The sequence below is a fragment of the Haliotis rufescens genome, unplaced genomic scaffold, assembly GCF_023055435.1.
Source record: "Haliotis rufescens isolate VD_foot unplaced genomic scaffold, xgHalRufe1.0.p SCAF_10, whole genome shotgun sequence".
NCBI classification, from domain to species: domain Eukaryota; kingdom Metazoa; phylum Mollusca; class Gastropoda; order Lepetellida; family Haliotidae; genus Haliotis; species Haliotis rufescens.
In genome coordinates, this window is record NW_025963780.1 from 7,913,459 (window position 1) to 7,934,662 (window position 21,204).

Here is a 21,204-nt window from a genome sequence, read left to right on the forward strand (position 1 = left end):
TTAAGTTCATCAGAAAACAGTTTTATTGAATCAGGAACATCAACAAAACGATCAGGATTTAATTAGCTCATACAAAGTAACTCGAACAAAGACCAGTTAGCTTTAGTGAAATTCCATCTTGATGATGGGGGAACATCGGATGGAGTTATTGTTTGAAGAAAAGTCGGAAAATGGTCACCTCCACACAGGTTGTCGTTGACTGACCATTCGAATTCATTTAGAAGCTGAGAGTTGGTAAGTGATAGATCTAGAGATGAATAGGTGCCTGTGCCTGGATGTAATAGGTTTTAGAGTTATCATTAAAAATGCATAGAGCGTTGTCAGAAATGAAATCTTCCAATGTCTTCCCTTTACGGTTTGAATCAGCACTAACCCAAAGTGGATTATGTCCATTTAAATCGCCCATAATGACACAGGGCTTGGGAAGATGGTCATAGAGCGCCTTAAGATCTGTCTGTTGAAGAGTAGAAGATGGCGTAACATAAAATGAACATAATGTCAATACAATGTTTAGAGTTAATTCGTACAGCAACAGCTTGAAGTGGCGTATCTAGTAGAACAGGGCTATGTATAACATCCTGCCTCACCAATACTGAAGATCCCCCAGGGGCTCTGAGTCCTGGAGGGGAGAAGTGGTTATATGCATTATATTGTTTTATCTGGATTTGGTCAGTATCTTTATGATAAGTTTCCTGTAAACAAAAAGCCGATGGTTTAAAATCCTGGATTAATAATTGCAAATCATTGAAATTGTTCCTTAGTCCTCTGCAATTTCATTGGATAATAGCAGAAGAACAACTCATGGTGGCTCAACTGGAGATCGAGAGCGGGAAGGAGGTCCATTCGCTTGATCTGGGAGCGAGGGACTTACCTCCATTTCCAGAGGTCCAAAAGTAATATGTACGTCTACAGGGGTTGTAGTAGGAGAAGGCATCTCCAAGATCCCTGGCCCTTCTCCTCTGCCTTTTTTTGTTTGTTAGACAAGTTGGCTTCACCTTGTAAATCTCCAATGCCCTTGATAGATTCTGATTCAAATGGTTGAGTTGCTGTAGGTTCAGATAAAGGATTCTCTGTTTGGGAAGCAGATGTTACCAGCTAGGGGCTATTTTGAGATATCTGGGTAGAGTCGTCAAGTGCAATCTGAGTATCCTTAACCCAAGAGATAGCAGTTTGAGTGCAGGCTGTGGATACTTTGACAGCTGGAGTTGGGGCTGACACAGCAGCTGAAAATGTTTTGGTGAAAGTTGCTTGTGATGGAAGAAATATTTTTTGGCTTCTGTATATGAAATATTGTTGGTACATTTGATTTTTAGTATTTTTGATTCACGATCAAAGGCAGTGTTGACAATACTGTCAGCTTGTGTTATTCTTATGAAGCGCTTAACTGAGGTAACACCTTGGTTGGACAATTCATGCGCTATTTCATATTTCATCCTCTGTCTGCGAGACAGCGAGCACGATCTCGGACAATTCCTTTACAGGAATTAAGCGATTTGCGTGCAGAAACAACAACCTTTGTGTTAACAAATTACTGGATACTCAGCAGATTAACAGATTGTTGCTTCCGATCACACTCAACAAGGATTGAACCAGAACGAAGACGTGTCATGTTCTTTACTTCCCCACACATACTTTGTATTCCCTTTGAGATTGCAAAAGGGTTCAGTTTTAGGGGATCGCTACAGCGGCTGACATGACAATGAACCTTGGCCATGAGTCAGGGACATCTTCATCTGTGAAGGGACATCTTCATCAGATGAAAGAGAATCTAAATGCCTGCGTTTGTTTGTTTTAGATGAACCAGAGTGAGGATTGAAAGCCATGTTGTAAGAAAATATTTCAGCACCCCTGCCATCGAGTGTCAACAAGGACAGTGCCAGAGTGGAAACCAGTCTGGAACACCAGGGTTACAGGGGTGTTATACTCCAGAAATAAAGACACGAAAAGCTGTTGTTAATAAAAGGACAAATGTCAGGCTTGTTCGACCCATGGCCTTTTCCTATAAAAACACAGAATTCAGCAGTCCGTATCACCAGATTGGCCCATGAGCCACCGCCTTCTGGCAAAAGACTCATTAATAACATTATCATATTTCATGATAAACCATTTATTTCCTTTGATATTTCTAAATATAAGTTTTCCATGCACAGGGCATGGCGTGACAAGCCGATTGGTAGATTCGGGCCAATTCTACCACTAGGCTAGGTGAAGTAAGTGTCGAAGTGGTGTGTTGGGCAAAAGGAACACCTGTTCCGGGATCCAGTGCCCTCAAGCACCAGAATCCCGTCCTCCACCGACACAGGGGTCGGTCGCCTTTTACGACCAGCAATGGGGTGCTGAGGACACATTCTACTAAGAACTATTAGCGTTACCCAGCACTCACCACGTGGAGGCTGCTCTTCACGAGTGCCAAATTGTCTGGAAAGAATGTTCTACTGACAGACCGCTGATTCAATTATACCTTCTACCTTCGTTGCTGGGGAACAATGAACTAATAATCAAATGAAATGACATTCACAAGGGTTTTCAAAAGGACTTCATAAATATATATTAACTGATTTAGATGTTTGAGACCTGTATATTACAAACTTCCGACTGTGAGACCATCTTGGATTTCTGAATGAGGTTATATTACTGGACCTTGTGCTCATCATCCACACCTAGTTTCATCAGGAGCACTTATTAGTATGGGAAAATAGTCTAAAATAAGGTATATTATCTAAATTTCGACCAAGCAGAGGACTCCACTCCGTTGCTATTGTAATAAAATGTGCTTTATGTTAAAAAAATATATCTAAGTATCTCTTATCGAAATGGAACAGCTAAATGTCGACCAATCAGATGTCTCGATTCGTTGCCATGATGGTAAGTAAACCTGTTCGGTCGAGTCCTAAAATACATTGTACCTAAACACCAAATTTGAACGAAATGTCTGAATATCGATCAATCAGCTCTGCACATGCCCCTCTCCGTTGTCATGGAAGCAAGACAGTAACGTAAATAAAGGCATATTATGCATATTGTATAATATCCCCAGATACCCCTTTGTAACAAGATTGAACAAATTCCGCTAAATGACATGTCAGTAATGACCACTTAAAGAAAGCCTGTAAATAACGACCAGGTGCAGTGCACTTACACAAATTCCATTGCTCTACTATATGGTGTTCCTGAGAAAACGCGATAAATTTAAGGAAGAATACTTTCTATTACGAATAATTATAAGAAAGCGAGCAAAAACAACGAAAAACGTGAAAAAAGCAAAAAGTTCCCTTTATTTCCAATCAAACTTGGTTTATAAGAATCTTTTACAATAAGGGTCGATATGTATACGATATCAACCCTTAATGTAAACTATTTTTTTTACATAAAGGTTTGCGGGTTGTTATTCTTAATTTAAAAAATAGACATTAAGAGTTAACACGTAACCTTTAAAATGCAATTTCTTTTGAGAGTATTTTTTTCATTAAGCTAGAAAAAATAGAAAGAAAGCTGAGAAATGTTTCCGCCGATATCCTACTGTGCAAAACTTCAATAACGGTTAAATCATAAGCACCAAGGCAAGACATCAACTCTGGAGGAACCATGAATCCAAAATCAAGTCCTGCACACCCATGTCCAAGGTGTGGAACATGAAGGTTCAAAATCTAGAGGTCACCATCTCAAAGATTGCAACAAACTATTAACAACTTACTCTGAAATCTTGCAAACAACATTGGTGAAACTTTGGCAAACCTTTCCTCATCAATCTAACTATAACCAGTTTGATAGATGCCAATTAACAACAGAAAAGAAAAAGGTCAAATATAACTCTGAAAATGGCCAGGACTACAACGAAACAGTTTTACTCCATGAATTTCATACTGCCCTAGGGCCAGCTTACGACACTGTAGCCGAAGCCGACATCATTCATTCATTCTTGGCTCCTGACACACTTGCCCGATTCAAAACGCTTCTTTAAGGATTCTTAAAATGGTTACTACACATGCTTTATATTCGCTATCAATGGATACTTAGGTATATATTTTATACACTCAAGACAGTTACGAACAGTAACACTCCATGATACAGTTAGAATAAACAATCTAGAACGGTCGTCCCATGAAAGCATTTATCGATTACGTAAGATAATGAGGTAGCTAGTCACGTGATCAAGTGACGTCATACCGGACAGTTGTCGCATTAAAACACACAACTTAGAAACGGTGCCACGTCGAATCGCTTATCGAAAAATCTGACTAATAACTCGAACGACAGGAATACTGACGACGATTCCAGCATTTCACAAAAAAACTGACGATCCCGATCTCTACGATGTTTTGAATAGGCCTCATACACAACTGTATTCTAGTCATTTACGTACCATATTTTCAGCTGTCACGGTAAAAGTTGTAGTCATTATTACCGCAATGATAGACGAACATGCTAAGCCACGTCTACGTGGGACAGTAAATGCTATAATCTCAAATCTCAAAGTTACAAATAAATGATTTTAAGATAATATTTAAGACCTTTCACCTTCATAATTTGATGTTATAACACATTTTATGACGAAATGTACCCAAGGGAAGGATCGAATATGGGGATAAACATTTCTGTGAAATACATTTACGTCATTCAATGCAAGAACTGGTACTAGGGTACTAGTACAGTACCCTAAATTCGTTCGCGTATCAAATCAATGTTGCCAGAGGAGAAGCAATGTAATAGTGCATCGAAGTTCAATTTTATTAATTTATCAGTTTCCATAGACTGGTAAGCTGTTGTGGGACTTATCGTGAAATATATATTTACAACAAATTATATAGGGATACATAAAATGTAAAAATATTATGTGCTTTTAATGTGATTTTCAAAAAAAATACGAAATATGTGAAATAAAATTAAGTTTTGCTGTTATTTTTAGGGAACTGTACCATGAAGAAATTTATAGTTTGCGTATTATAAGCTATATCAGAATTTTGTTGATAGGTGTAATGCATCAAATATTCTCCTTAACTGCCAGCGAGTGAAACAGAAATATTCTTCATTGCCTCATAATAATGTGACATGAATAAAGTGATCAGTTCAAAAGCAAGACCTGCAATCAAATTTAGGATTAACGAGCACAAAACTGAAGGTGTAAATAATTTATTTGCATACCATTTTTAAACATATAGTGCTCGCTATGTTGCATACTGCCGACGTACCACATGGACCCATTGAAAGCTAGGAAAACATGATTGTCCCATGCCATCATATGAGGCGAGGTGTAATGGGGTTTAACGTATGTGCGTGCGTGCGTGCGTGTACCAGTCCGCTGAGATACCATGCTGCAGTTAAACATGAATACCCAACTCAGACACAGGATACTGACGCCGAGCCGATCAGTGATTGTTTACTTGTTTTAGCCCCTTGACGCTGAGCACCAGGCAGGGTAACAACTAGCACCATCTTTTAACGTCTTTTGGTATGACGCGGCCAGGTTTGGAACCCTCGACCTTCCTTTCCGGACACTTCCCCTAGGCCACGGATGCGGTCTATACCATCATGTGTGGTGACTGCAATTTGGGAAAACGTTCCATCTGAAGAAGCGGCTGGATTGAAGTACTAGGGACCTTCTAAATACATCAGATTCAGTCACTTATGATTTAAGTTCATACATCCGACACTTAATGATGTCAGTTTATGCACCAGTGTCTAATGACTTCAGTTTATACATCAACCACTTACGATTTCAGTGACACTTATGACTTTAGTTCACACATCAGCCACTTACGATTTCAGTTCACACATTAGACACTTAGAATGTATAATTTCAGTTCATACATCAGGCACTTATGACTTCAGTTCATACATTTGACACTTATGACTACGGTTAATACATCAGGCACTTATGACTTCAGTTCACACATTAGACACTTATGACTTCAGTTCATACATCAGGCACTTATGACTTCAGTTCATACATTAAACACATGACTTCAGTTCATACATGACACACTTACAATGTATGACTTCAGTTCATACATCAGGCACTTATGACTTCAGTTCATACATCAGGCACTTATGACTTCAGTTCATACATTAGACACTTATGACTTCAGTTCATACATTAGACACTTATGACTTCAGTTCATACATTATACACTCACAATGTATGACTTCAGTTCATACATCAGGCACTTATGACTTCAGTTCATACATTAGACACTTATAACTTCAGTTCATACATCAGGCACTTATGACTTCAGTTCACACATTAGACACTTATCTATTCAGTTCATACATCAGGCGCTTATGATTTTGAGTTTAAGTCGAGATGTCAGTTCCTGTTTACTTGTTTCTACAACACCGTCTGTAGCAAATTCGTGATTTCACAGTCTTTCATAGTCACTTCCTGCCAGCTTGTAGATCACAATGATAGCTAAAAATAGTTATTATTTCGGAATTAATTAATAAAGTTTGATTCTGACCAGAACAAATATATGGAATTTTAGAATAAAACACTTCCAGGACACATGACACTCGAAATGGTGTTTTCCACTGGCGGGTGCAACAACTCAACACGTCTGAACAGGCTGAAATGTTGACGTGTGCTGCTGAATATCTGTACTGGACTGTGTTGCTTTGAAAATAATGAATTTAGACACAGTGATTAAGCGTAAACAATTATTATTATAGTAATCGATAACAATTATGGCAATTCTTATTTTCCTAAACCAAGTGGCCTTGTGACTAGTGCATGTAGAACGAATGCCCAATCTCTAATGAATGACAAGACTACGGCCAAAACCTTCGACATGCGCAAAAACTATGACAGAAAATCAAAGTACAGTAAAATCGATCTACACAAACAATTCGAGAAAATGAAAGCTGTGAGAGGTACAAGCGAGCATGTAATATTGTACAACTTAATATTGTCAATCAAGTTCAAACCTTCTTCACTCACTCACACTCCTATTTGTTCTAACCGTCGTCGCTTCTGAAATGGCCCCCTCTCGGCGAACCATGCACCTTTCGTGATCGTATTCTTGCTCATGCCGTCGATAGCCAGGGGGATGTCCGGTGCAGTGGCAAGGCACCTTGAATGACATCACCAGATTGATCTCAAGGCATCAACACACAGGCGGTGTCCAAGACCGGCCGAGGGTCAGGCAGGACCGTTGCACCCGAGTGACGCATCTGCATGACTTTGTTTAACTTAGTTTGAGGGATATTGTTAGAGCATGGACAAAGTAGCCATGGTTTAAACAGTTGTAAATAATATTGCTATGATAAAATATGTTTGAGAAATTTGTTATTAAAAATAACTTTGTATTCATAACTCAATTGCAGATATTTCGAATTGTTCTCGTCGCTATACTGCTGAAATAATGCCGATGCGGCGTTAAATCTTAACTCACTCACTCACTCTTGTATAATATAGCTGAATAAGAATGTGTACAGTTGCTACAGAAGACTCATCAGTGGTTAATATGAAAGGATTATCCCATTGGTGCAGAGATGAGAGCATTATTTTAGGAATCAAAGGAATCCAAGTTGATCATTGACATGTTGTGTCCTTTTGCAATAAAATATTTAATGGAACAGCATTTTAGCAAGTTTGTAGACAAATCTGTGATAGTAACCTGCAAGGCCACAAAAACTGAACAATATGTTGCTGTGTTTTCAATGTTATGTGTTTCAAATTTCAATGGATCAACGTCAATGCCTTCCCTTTAAAAATGTGTCTAAGGTAGGTTACATTCTTTGTCGTGTCCTACCTTCTTGACTGCAAATCTGCATTTACTACGTGATTTTCAGAAAGAAACGGAAATGATCTGCCATTGTTTTGCTGATTGTGCACATATAGCTGCAGGTCCTCTCCCGATGCCCTGTCCTTCAGGCAACTCTACAGGAACTCGGCAATGTTCTTTCTGAAAAGTGGAACAATCTTCCCTTGGCAACCACCCAGACACTTATCGCATCACGTGGATCACATTCGTTCTATTGGGAGTTTTTTCGGACAATGAAGTTGTTTTCGTGACTTTTTGACGTTTCAGTTTTGGACAAATACTCTCACTTTGACGGGTGAACAGACTTATTATCGGTCACATGACTTTTGTTAGAATAGATTTGCACATGACAATGGACTTTTGTTCTTTAAACATGTCTCAACGCAATAATGTCTCAACAGAAACACACTTTGAAATACGACCCTCTAAATGGACCCTAAATGGACCCTAAACAAACTATGAGTAATATAGTTTTAAGGAAATCTATTCATAAGATTAGTTAGTTGTGCAGGTGTGAAACAATCCAAGAAAGTTGTGCTCAAATGTGAGGTAGGATACTTTGATAGGCATTGTTATAGAGCCTAGCAGCACTGGATGTGTCACCATCAAGACCTACAATATTGTTTTGTGAACGGAAGGTTTCAACTTGTTCATAGAATAGCCTGCGTTTTGGAGGATGTTTTGAGTAACCCCATATATCAGCCCTCCTACCAATCAAATCAGGTGTATGGGTTTTATTGATATTAATCTGAATACTATTTTTATCAAGGGAAGCATCTGGAGAACTTTTGAGGTGTCTGAATTAAACAGGTTTAACTGGTGTTGGATCTCTCACAATAGTATGCAAACAATTATTCTTGACGAGGTCAAAATGCGAAAACAAGGACCCTAGGACCCGATCCCTTCCACCCCAAGTGTTTTGTTATACCGAAATCCACTTTAAAATTTATGAAGTATTTTAACCGTCCTCTGTTTTGTTACAGTAACGTAGCTAGTAACTGTAAAATGTTCTTACCAGACGCCATCTTATTTTCTAGCAGACTAGTCAACGTGACATGTCAATACTGAGAGTCAATATTCGAGGTCAGTGTCAGTCACATTATGTCGGGGTCTACACTGAAATGTATAGTTTCATCATGTGTTATGTATTAATCAATGAAATTGCAGGATTCGTTATCGAGGTATAACAATATATATATTATTTAGTGCTAATAAGAAGAATAATTACCATACCTCTTATGAAGAATCCGTAGCCTCGTCCAAAATATTTTGGCATTTTTAACAGTGCAGATCAGTTCTACATGACTGCGCCTTCTACAGCACCTGCAGATAAGTTGCCAGTAAGGACAATGTGCTCTATACGGACACCCAGACGGACATTCGCAAATTGGACGCTATTTTCGGTGATGTGGCCGCGGATGTCTTGATGGTGACTGCCATAATGACGAGGGTTGATTTGTCCTCGGCTGGTGGTCTCTGCGGTTTTCCTGTGATTGACCGGGTGCATACTGCTGTTGATGATAAATGTTAGTTCTCATCAAGCCTGTGGTTTAGCTGTTGGTACTGTTTCTGGTGGGGATGAAGACGACTTACGAGGGTAGCCACAAGCATACTGTCCATCTCTTCGTTTCCAAAGCTGTTGACTTGGGGTGTTAACTGAAGTTATGTCTCTGTCTTTGTCATAGGAACTCACCCATCGGTGTAATGATAATGGTTAAACATGAATCAAGGATCTCGATTATTTTCATTTGAAAATTTTCATTAAAGCAATCAACACTCTTTGTGGGACCTTGCTGCACCTGGAGTTTTGTTGTATCAAATAATATAATCTAGGTTGCGTGAAATATCCTGAGACCTTATCTTTTGGCACATGTATGTGCGTGACTTGGATAGAAGAGGTCCTGTATGGTGGGTAGACAGAAGCGGGGCTGGTTGGTGTAGACTTTGGAGGTAGACAAGTAGTGTTGGGATGACTACTTTTCTTGGCATTGAGAAGTTCAAGATCGTCCTATTTTCACCAATTGGGATTGCGATTATCTCAAGCTCTTTGGCCCTTAAACTAGAAGTATGTAAAATGTAGATTCCGACGACAGAGCAACTTATGCGTTCCAACAATTATTACAGAAGCAGTGTCATGCATAATTAGTTCAAAACATCTGAACAAATGTTATATTAATAAGGCCTTATTTTAGAATGACTACGGTCTTGAATGCCGCGCTTATCACAATATGTCTTATACATGGCTTTTAAAATACTGCTCACGACAGGAGTGCCCTTTAACATTTACATGTACATTTACTCACTAGTTATGAGAAAGACTAAAAATACTGCTGACGTTGAACAAGCAATACAAGACAATTCACATATTCATATAATAAACATTCTATATACACACAAAGTTAAAAAGTGATTTAGGAAAGAACAAATACAAATGACTTACATTAAAGTTAAAGTAAGAATAATGTAGAAAGTTTATAGAAAGTCCAAAGTTTATTACAGAGACACAGCGGGATTCGGAAAGCTCTGCCCCGCTCATATATTTCCAAAATGCTCTGATTGGTCGAACGGTATCTTTATTGTTAGATTCAAAGCTACTTTAAGAAAGAAGTTAAGATATAATTTCTTTTTATGTGTTGTTCTCGGATTGAACAATGTTCACATACTCAACCTAATAAATATACATTGGAAGGGGACTTAACCTTAACCTTGATAAAAACAAGGAGTACATCGACATTGCAAGTTTAGGCACCCATTTGCTTGAGGGCTTGACTGTGAGACGTAGTGTCCACTCTAGTTGTACCTTTTCCCCCTGACACATGGTTATTTCAACAGTGACCCTGAATGTTGTCCAAAGCAAAGTAGTGTCACATTTTCAATATTTGAAAACGCATCATTCAAATGTACATAATTGCGTTTGATGTCCAAATTTCCAGACAAAAAGAAAACTGAACTATGACATTTGTGTCAGCGCAAGTGACGTTGATTGAATTTATTCAGCCTTAGATTAAAAATATATTTTGCATTCATGAAATATGGAGTGTGCAGACGAAAAATTCCGAATATGCATAAGCCATGCACAATAATTGATATATACTTCCAAATGCAACTCAAATACGCTTCTTCATACAGGTGTGTCAGCGGTCGCCTAACAGTCCAGTTGAAAGGAACGTCATCTAGCGGTACTGTTTGTGGGAGGACATGGACCTCGGCAGAAACGGAAGTTGTCTGTGGCATGAAGGGATATCAGTATGTATTCAGATCCCTTAAACCAGGTGCATACACAGTCTAGTTATTCACCACTGATAATTTTACATTACACCACAGGTCGCACTATATATCTGCTAATATTTTATAATGGAACATTGGCACAACTACGCCGCTAGATTCAATGGCGGCTGTTGAGAGATCTTGAAAATTGCAAACCACAAATCGCCAGAGAGAAATATTGCATTTGTTCTACATAATTTCTACACTACAACCACTGCTAGGTGAAAAGGGTTACATGACTGCCCCAATACTTTCCAGCATTCAGTTTCTCCGTGAAGAATCATCACTGAAAGGGGGACAAGACTGACCCTGTGGTCAAAGAAGCCGAACTTCTGTGTCCAGAGTAACGTCCCGAGTGTGTCAGTCAGTTACTTAGAGATGTATTCATGTATCTGACGTTATTTCGAGAGGTTCAAATGTGGTCGATCTACATGTTGAAATACAATGTCTTATAAAACCCTTCAGCTGAATATAACACCGAATCATGTCTTCTTACACTACATGTACAGCATCAGAAGCCAATATAGGTTGCGTCAGATATGTTGGCATCATTACTTGAAAATAAACATATGTGTGTATGTGCTGAATTTTCGAAACGCGAGTCATAACATTTGAACATCCAGTGTAAGTTTCCAAAAGCAGTGTGATTCACTGTAATAATCGCATTATTATCTATGACAGATGAAGAAAGGAAGCAGTGCCTTCTGTAAAGAGAAACCCTGTGGAGAAACTGACATTATGCATATGACGTCAACAATGATGTCTGCGTTACCTCAACAACGCTTCGTATTGGCTTTTTATTTATACCAAAGCGATATTTAAAATGGATACTATATCATGAGGTACAAATAATAAATAAGCTTACAACTAATAACTGAAATATGTATTTTCAAGTGTATATACTAACAACAACTGTGTCCAATGTATACAGATATGGCGACTATTCGATGAGGGGCGGAGGATTAGGACCCATACATCTCGGTGACGTAACTTGTTTAACAGGGGCGAGGACTCTGAATGAATGTCGACTGTCATCCATTGCAAATTGTTCTCATGACCACGACCTCTGGCTGACATGTTGTAAGAGTAGAGTCACGTCTCCAGGTACGATGTACATGTGGATATGAACAGATTCTAAACAAATTACATATAGGTGTATGAGCTGTTTGTTCAAGATGTTGATATAAATAAGGTTAGCTCAGCATGATGATTGGTTTGAAGATCGATACAGACTTTGTTAAAGAGGCGAGGTGCATGCCAGTTAATAGTTCCAGGATTTTAATCGTTCAAAGCCTACTCAAATTGTTTAATGTCATTCAAATTGGCAGGTAATTAGTATATTAATTACACAGTGACAGTGCCAGTACATGAATTGCAGCTGATATACTGACACTGATATAGTTCCTGGTATTAGTTGTAGTTGAGACGGTGCCAACGACCACAACGACAAGCTCACCAACAGCAGGTAACAGTGTTATTAATATGGCAGAAGAATATATCTTACACACTGTAATTATTATGTCATCACCATAACGAAAATTGAGAAAGTTAGTTCGTGAATATCTTGGATATGAGGCATCGTTGTATTACAACATTTACAGACGCCTGTAGGTAGGGGAAAGGGGTAAAGGTGAATTTATATGTTGGAACATTAAATGAAGAATCTAACGAATGTGTGAACATCTTTAAACGTGAGATGTTGGTGTGTTCTTTTTCATACTAATAATTATTATTTACATAAAAACACAGTTGATTCTTCTCCTAAGTGAAGTAAACATAAGTTTAGTACTGCAAATACACAAAAAAACCTCAGTTTCCTGCTCCTCAACAGCAGAACCGAATGACCAGTGCAAGAACACAGTGATCCCTGTCGCCGCGGTTGGCGGCGCCCTCCTCCTCACTACCACCGGCCTGGCAAGTTAGTACTTCTTTCGCGTCCGACAATCGTATTCTCGCGGGACATCCCGATCATGCTACAGCTATTCATTAACGTCCCTTCGGAAAATTCGCTGAGATTTCTGTTTGGTTCTGTGGAGTTTCGAGAGTCGTGATCCTCATTCAGTCAATACTATCACTTATTAGGGGTGAAAATCACATTCACTACGGTTAATAAGTCTTGTTAATGGGTTGGTTACAAGTAAACAAGTAAGACTTTAATATTTAATCTTACACAGAGCATAATTACTGTCATACAACTAAAACAGTGGCGTTGAAACCCCGATAGGTATTTACGTTAAATGAACAGTGGTTAAATATTTCCTACTGTTGAATTTAAATGCAGTCTCATGTTTCAGGCATCTTGCTCCGTGAAAAATGCAGTGCATGCAGTTCGTGCGGTTCCTGTGAAGGTATTTACGTATTACGTTTGGGTTGTAGCACAGATGACACCATCTTCCCAGGCAAGGCAGTTAACTGACTATAAAAGTCCAGTTTCCAACCTCGCCGAACTCGGCTGGAAATTCGTGTCTCGATCGTAGAGGCACCAGTGGCAGTTACGAGTTATGTTCTTCTTCTATGTCCCTCCTATTGACCAATCAGATTCCACCTCTCCTTTCACGTGCATTTTCTTCAAACAAAATGGCGGCGCCTAGTCCAGACGATCCGATCGATAATCAAGATCTTTATTGCAATAAAATGGGTCTTACCTAGCGAAAGACATTAAATCACTTGAGCACCTTGATTAAACACATGAAAACATCTGTCGGTCCCCCAGTTGACAGTACACATGCTCTTTAAATCATGCAATCGATCAAAATCTGCACGGCAGTCGCCATATTGTTTATCCGCGATTTTGATTGGATTATACATAAAATCGTTAGTCCAGCCAAAATGTAACTCCATAATTCCCGCCTAGTTCGGCAAGGGTGTAAACTGGACTTTTACAATCAGTTAACTCCTTTGCCTCGGGAAGATGAGATGACACAACCTAGACCAACTAGCTAACTAACACGTCCCCTTCGTCGCGATTCTCATGCAAACAGACTGCCTCCATAGTCTGGTGGATAAGAGCGTCCGTCAGGAGAGCGGAAGATCGGTGGTTCGATTTCAGTCCGAGGTAAAAGATGGTACTTGTTGTTGCCCTCCCTGGGACTCGGTATTGGTCGACCGGATACGATGGGTTGGCTATCACTTATCACAACTTGAAGGCACCCCTTGTCAACTAGATCTCGTCCGATTGAAACGTTATTCCCCTGGTAATACATATGGTAATAGGTATATTCATATATAGTTACAATATACATATGTGATTTTTAAATGCATTATTCTATTCTATCGACTTAATCGATTCACGTCAATGTCACGGTATATGTAAAAAAAGACAGGTAAACGGGAATTCGAGAAGCACTGTGATATGAAAATAGTAATGCCAGATTCATCGATTGAAAAGAGATGATACTAAACGATAACTGCATATATTGCAAATGCCTGCTGGACAAAAACATATAGAGATGTGGTTTTCTAGTCATTCCTTTGACTTTGGACAACACGTTTAAGTCCAGACGCTAAAAACCTAGGCCACAATGGCCACAGTAATCACTTTTTGAAAAGGCGAAATTTGGCTTTCCGTTCTTCCTTGATCTACCTCTTTAGGTCACCGTTACGGCGTTACTTGACACTGGCGTTTGTACTGACGAATGTATTGCAGAACTCACGTAAGTGAGGTTTCTTCAAGTTACCGTAGTGTAAGACTACTTCTGCTGTGCCAGAGAGAATCAAATACAGTTCTCCATGGTTATAATGACACATTTCGTCCAGTGGAACATATGGCATTATAACCAGGATAGCTCACCATAATTTTCAACAGTAATATTAATGATGATAATTATAATGACAAGAAAAGTCTTACAGTATAAGGATGTTCACATGCCAAATTTGCATTCTCCAAAATGCGGTATTTTCAGGCATGGAATTTAGGCATATAAATCCGCTATTTTTCAATGTTTACCAGTAATCACTCCTCGTGAACATGCAACGAAAGCTAATCAGAGGCGCAAAGATGGCAAATAGTCGGGGTTATCCTTCAAAACTATGGGCCTCAACTGGGCTATCATTACACTGTAATCAGCCAGCCGACTGGTGTTTCGATTAGTACGACATCCATTTACAACGAGTCACGTATTTGCAACGAATCCTGAATGGCTACTCTATCGACATCGTCACCAAACGTCCCTGTCAGCAGATTATCACCAGAGGTTCCGTTTCACATGATGTTTAGCACAAGGAGCATGGAATCTGAGAACCTGGCGGAAAATCCATTTTGTAAGAAGAAAGCAGATTCCTGCATGATGTCACAGATGGAGGACTGAGGGCGGCTTGGAGGCACAGAGATATGGTATATACACCTAGGAACATCAGACCCTTATGAGGGTGTCTCGGTAATGGTGTGGGGATGTATCTCACACAATTGCAAGATGGCCCTGGTCACCAAACAAGACAACCTGACAGGTAACCAGTACATCCGAGATGTCTTGGAAACAGTTGTTATCCCCCAAATCCGCAACCACTCGCTCGCCTCAAGACATCGGTTTAAGGATAGGTTTAAGACCCCATAGTTCGTTGGCAGTGACAACCTACCTCCAAAATAATTCCTTGGTGATTTAGATCCACCATGCGGGCAACACTTGTAAAAAAACAAATACGCCCCAGGGCGCATTCATTTATAATCAAAGATCATGTTTTGAAAAAAATAACAGTAACTAATAAAAGCGCGACAAAGCGACAGCGCAACATTTTGATGAAATGCTAAATATTGAAAATATGCAGAAATAAATATAAGCGGGACAAGGCGACATTTGGTGAAGTTTAGTTGGCTGAATTTGAACTGGCTCTTCATCCTGAGGAAACAAACTGAATTGGACCACATTTGGCTATTGTGTTTTAAGTATGTCAGTGTCTTAGTATTTGCATAAGCATTCGTAATAATAAGGTCAGCTGTCTTTCATTTTCATTTGAAATGGCTTTCACCCCGGAAATAGACTGAATTGACCTGAGGGTTTAAAAGTTTAATATATGTATGTATACCTGTCCGTATTGATTTCGAATACTTTGAATTCTCAATGTGTGTATATATATCAGCGGTCCCGTTCGAGCACAGTAGGCCAGTTTGCACAGTATGTCATCCACAAGTATTATAGAAATCGTTTGTCAGTGCATGCATCTGAGCCACAGGCCTATATACAGCAAATGACAGAATACGGAATACGAAAGTAATATACTACAGTGCATGTAAAAAGTTTGTAACACACATTGCACGATACAATACTGTAGACTTAATGGGTTTGTTTGTAAGTATAAAATAAATCATCTAAATGTAAGCTGAAACGGAAAAAGTAACTGTGCTTGATGAAACGTGATGTCAATGTTATGTTATTGAAAATAACAACATAATACTTGGACATTCTTCTGATCAACGTTCTACCATAACACAATCATTGACGTTTCTTTGCATAGGGTAGAACATGGCCTCGTCCCGGTAGCATACACAATTAAAGAGATGCGTTCTCACGGGAGTTGTGATGCCACCCCATACATTACATTTCCACCCACAAACTGACGTTGAGTAACGCAAGCGTCGCCAAAACGTTCTCAAAAGCGCCTGTAAAACCTTGCATCAGAGCTGACCATCAGAGCTGTCCAGATGAACCCTGGACTAATCTGTCTCTCCGTCCCTGTAACATATTACTTTCCTATTCGCCGAGCCCTTTCGGTAATGCAAAGCCCTAAGTGAAGCAAGTATGTATTTTCCTCAGGTTCAGGGTGTGTAATCATCTTCAACTTGCCCTGAAGGGACCCGGGGTAGAATGGTTTCCAGCACCCCATTGCTTGTCGTAAAAGGCGAGCGAAGGGGGCAACATGTTGGCCGTGGGTTGCGCCCCTGTGTCGGTGAAGGACGGGGGTCTGGTGGATGAGGAAACTCTTCCTTTGCCAAATACACCACTTCGATCCTTACTTGACCTAGACGAGTGGTAGGATGAGCCCGGTCCTGTTAATGGACTGGTCATACCAGGCCCTGGGCACTTGATATTGTATTTGTACAGTTCTGACTTTTGATTTTACTTTTCTATTTTAGGTCAAAACATTTATGTAACAAGTCTTAAATTTTAATTGTAAAATATGTCAATTGCGTAGAGTCGTATGCTCATGAGCCAATCTAGTGGATTGATATATTTTTAGTTAATCTGCATGAGTAAACCATTCCAGTATCCTTGGTGCTGCCAGCTGGAGATTCACTGGCTTACAACATTGTCCCTGTGATACACAATGGCGGGTGGGAAGCTGGGATAGTGAACTATTTACATCTACACAATGGCACAACCACCCCCCCACCCCCCACCCCCCAAAAAAAAAACATCCCCTGTTGTAAAAAATGCCAAAAAATAGTTGATTACTCAAAAACTTCATATCATGTACCAAAGGGTCACTATGACCCTGTACAGATATTTAAAATAAATATATTTAAACTTTTTAGGACTTGAATTGCTCACCTCATCCTCATGGGCGCAACAGGAATAAGTCACCGCGAAATGGGAGAAATAAATCTCCTGTTCATCCACCAGTGACATGTAATTGAACATTTCAAATCCACTGGTTCGGTGGAATGGTAGAGGTCTCAGGACCAATTTTAATGAGCAACTTTTATTAATACAAATTATACGCCGTCAACAATCTGTCTCCAGCAGACATGTATGTCAAACAGACGGACAACCTTGATTTGTGACAGTACAGTTCCTTCTATTCATCTTCTCCATGGGTTTTAAAGCTACTGTTTTGTTGAGGCAGGTAGTGATCCACGGCCCCGTTTCACTTCATACCAATCTGCCAGCTGTCCCAGTACGACTGATTTGGCACATTACAGTTACACTGTGCTCTCTATATATTTCTCATTCTGTAATTCAGTGATCGGATCTTCAATCTCTAAATGACCAGCACCCTGAGCCCTGCGTGATCATGATTTAAACCTGCCACACCTCCGATTCATGTTTGGAGACGCTTGGAGACATATTTGAATAGATCTGAAAATCAGGGAATTTTGCTCCTTTGTGGCGTAATGCAATATTCAATCTCATCAGTCACATTCAATGTGGTTTCTGTAAGCATTGAAGTACCAGTGACCGTCTGGTACATTTAGAATCTTTGTAAAAAATGCAATTGTAAATAAACAACATGCTGTGTCAATCTTTTTCGATTTAGAGCATTATAATGTCTGACCATTATAATCAGAAAGTATGATCATAATGATCATGATCAAGGTGTCCCGCAAGGCATTTTGTCTGTCATAGTAAACAACTCGATAGACTTTACAAGGTTTAAAATGATTCAATTGATGGTCTCTTGAAATGTATTTAAGTTTGCAAAAGCCAAGACCAAGTATATTCATTTTTGCAGGACATACAAGCACCATAAATATTCTGAACTCTTCTTGGAAGGCACTCCTATCAGGGTTGTTGAGGGTGCCAAATTCCTTCGACTCATCTTCGATCATCATTGACTTTGCGTACACACATTATCTATCTTAAAACTAAATGCCTGAAGGCTCTAGATATCTTGATTGACGTTGCGAATACAAAGTTGGAAGGTGACAGACAACCCTCCTCCACTCTAAATTAGGATGTGTCTCAATTATATGGTGGAGCCTGTAAGAGCATTTAACCAAAAATAGATTAAGATCACCATTAGGGACTAAGATTATGTGTACAGTCCATTCACCTGTGCACTCACAAAGAACCCACTCATCTGATGGTAGTTGACAAGATGGTGGAAACAAAAGTGTCAAAACCTGTGGTGTCACACCGGGCATGTGCCTCTGTTCACCCAGCATGGAATGGGTACCCCATATGTGAGATAGATGTAAAAACCCTCCAGCACCCGTAGCCAACTTGGATTGTTTACTTACCCAGGGAGTTAGGCATGGTAACTGGAATGCAAACAAATCCCATGGTCGGGGAACAAATAAATCACATTTGTGCAGATACTGGTACCTGGATAAGTGTGGTACATTAATGTGTAAAATAATAAAATAATATAGTCGATGTCTTGGCGCATTTCAAACATCTCCTGTTTATCGCCTGTATGTTTAAGGTGGTGAACTTTCTTTGAAGCAACGCCGTATCAATACATTACTAAATTGCATTCTAACCAATTAAACCCTACATACAACTGTGTCTTTAAACCCCCTTATGAACAACTGTTTCACAGTAAGCCTAAGCTTGGCCCACCACTAGGCATTCGGATTAAACCCCACATTACAGATGCCAATATTGATTTAGGTATTATTTCTCCTTTCAGGCTTATGTATTCTCCTCCTTTGCAATTATCAGACCTGACGTTGGCTTCACTCTAGACACAAATCAATATATCAACAAGAATATATACAGGTTAGAAATATATATTAATCCCTGTGGATATACACTGATGGATCCACGAATCCTATCACCAACGCTGCTGGTTACTTGATCCATATCCACAGCTCTAAACCCCAAGATGATCAGTCAGTATTCACTGCTGAATTTGAGGCAATTCATCATGCACCCAAACTCATACTGGAACTTCCAGAAGCAAAGGCAGTCGTCCTATGAAACTCGCTAAGTGCACTTCAAGCCATCAGCGGCAGCAACTCAAACTCAAGGCCCAACACAGTCAATAATATTCTATACGAATATACAAACCTATCGGACCAAGGGTAACAGGTGTATCTGTGTTGGATCCCCTCTCACATAAATATTCCTGTTGACCTACTGGATATAAGGGGGGGGGGGGGGGGGGGGGGATTCTGTTTGGATGTCTGGTGACCTACTGGATATAAGGTGTGAGTGTATTCTGTATGGATGTCTGTTGACCTACTGGACATAAGGTGTGAGTGTTTTCTGTATGATGTCCGGTGACCTACTGGATATAAGGTGTGAAGGTTTTCTGTATGGATGTCCGGTGAATAGACAAAGCGGAGATACAGCCTATTCCCTTTAGTAAACTAGAGATAAAAAGCAAAATCAAAGCCTCTATAGCTCAAAGATGGCTGTACAAAATTCAACCCAAGATCCAACAAAAGCCAAACTCATACTCAAATGAAAGGAAAGTTGAATCTGCCATTTCACGCCTCATACTCGGTCACACAAAGCGCTAGGACAAGGTTTGTTTATCTTGCAATCAGGCTGAATCCATTGCTCACTTGTTATTAGAATGTCAAGACCACTCCCTATCCAAGCTCGGTTTAAACAAGAATTGCAGTTTGATCCGCTATCGCCTAAAGCCAATAGGTGCAAAAGCGAAGGCCAAACTAACTCTATTTCTGAGAGATGGACAGCTTCTCGAACGTATATAAACATAGCAGCCAAATATAGAAATGAAATTATATCAATATACGAAAATAGAAATCATATAATTAAGAAACCCAGAAATTATGTGAATACCAAACTCGCAATAGATATGTGTACCCTACTCTCACACGTGAGTCCGAAAGGGGGACAGGTCAGTCGAAATTGCTAAGGCAGAAGGCGACCTCTTAAACACTTAAAGCAACAACAACAACAGTTAAACAACCTCCAAGAAAAGACCGATCAGGCTGGGCGCCGGCCCGAAAATTGAAATAGCGCAGCGTAACAACACCGGGAGCACGTTTTGGGGGACAATTTTGCTTGCCGATTTTTATCATCTGTTTTACGCTATTTCCGTTTTTTCAAGTTTAAGTTTAGTCAAACATTGGTAATTAAATATGTCATAAAGTATTAAAAAAAGTTGTTGTGTTGACATTATTTGCCCTTTAAGTTTCAAAATATGTCTGTTAGAAAATAGTATAAGAAAATGGGAGGCCTGGACTGGGCCACATTTGGTGGCAGCATCACTCTGGTTAGTCTCCCATTAGTTACACGACCCATTTGTCACACACCTCTATATTCCCAGTTGTTACACAACCTGGGAGGAGGCCAGGAGGGATTTAATTAAGACAACACCTTCTGAGTAATGGACCAGTCCTAACTGGAGTATATACGATTACCACAGAGACCAAGGTATACATACTGATTGCAAAGCTTGAGTTTTAGCAAAAAGGTTATTGTGAAATGTTATGATACTAAGACTTTTTAAAAGGCTACTAATCTGTATTAAATGTATGGTTAATCTGTCCATATATGAAACAGTAAGATATTCTTTGGTAAATTATTTGTTAACGTATTTATTTTATTTT

General features: G+C 39.5%; 1 protein-coding gene across 2 annotated transcripts in view; it reads left to right on the top strand.

Annotated features, from left to right (window-relative positions):
• The window catches only part of LOC124118011 (hemicentin-1-like), a 208,306-nt gene that overhangs the window by 160,156 nt on the left and 26,946 nt on the right, over nucleotides 1-21,204 (top strand). The window contains exons 14-18 of one of the 2 annotated variants that reach the window (XM_048386729.1): nucleotides 10,887-11,003; nucleotides 11,956-12,128; nucleotides 12,439-12,489; nucleotides 12,856-12,942; nucleotides 13,319-13,372. In XM_048386729.1, coding sequence (XP_048242686.1) covers nucleotides 10,887-11,003; nucleotides 11,956-12,128; nucleotides 12,439-12,489; nucleotides 12,856-12,942; nucleotides 13,319-13,372 — 482 coding nt within the window. The remainder of the gene's footprint in view (nucleotides 1-10,886; nucleotides 11,004-11,955; nucleotides 12,129-12,438; nucleotides 12,490-12,855; nucleotides 12,943-13,318; nucleotides 13,373-21,204) is intronic. The other variant, XM_048386730.1, reaches the window with a different exon arrangement.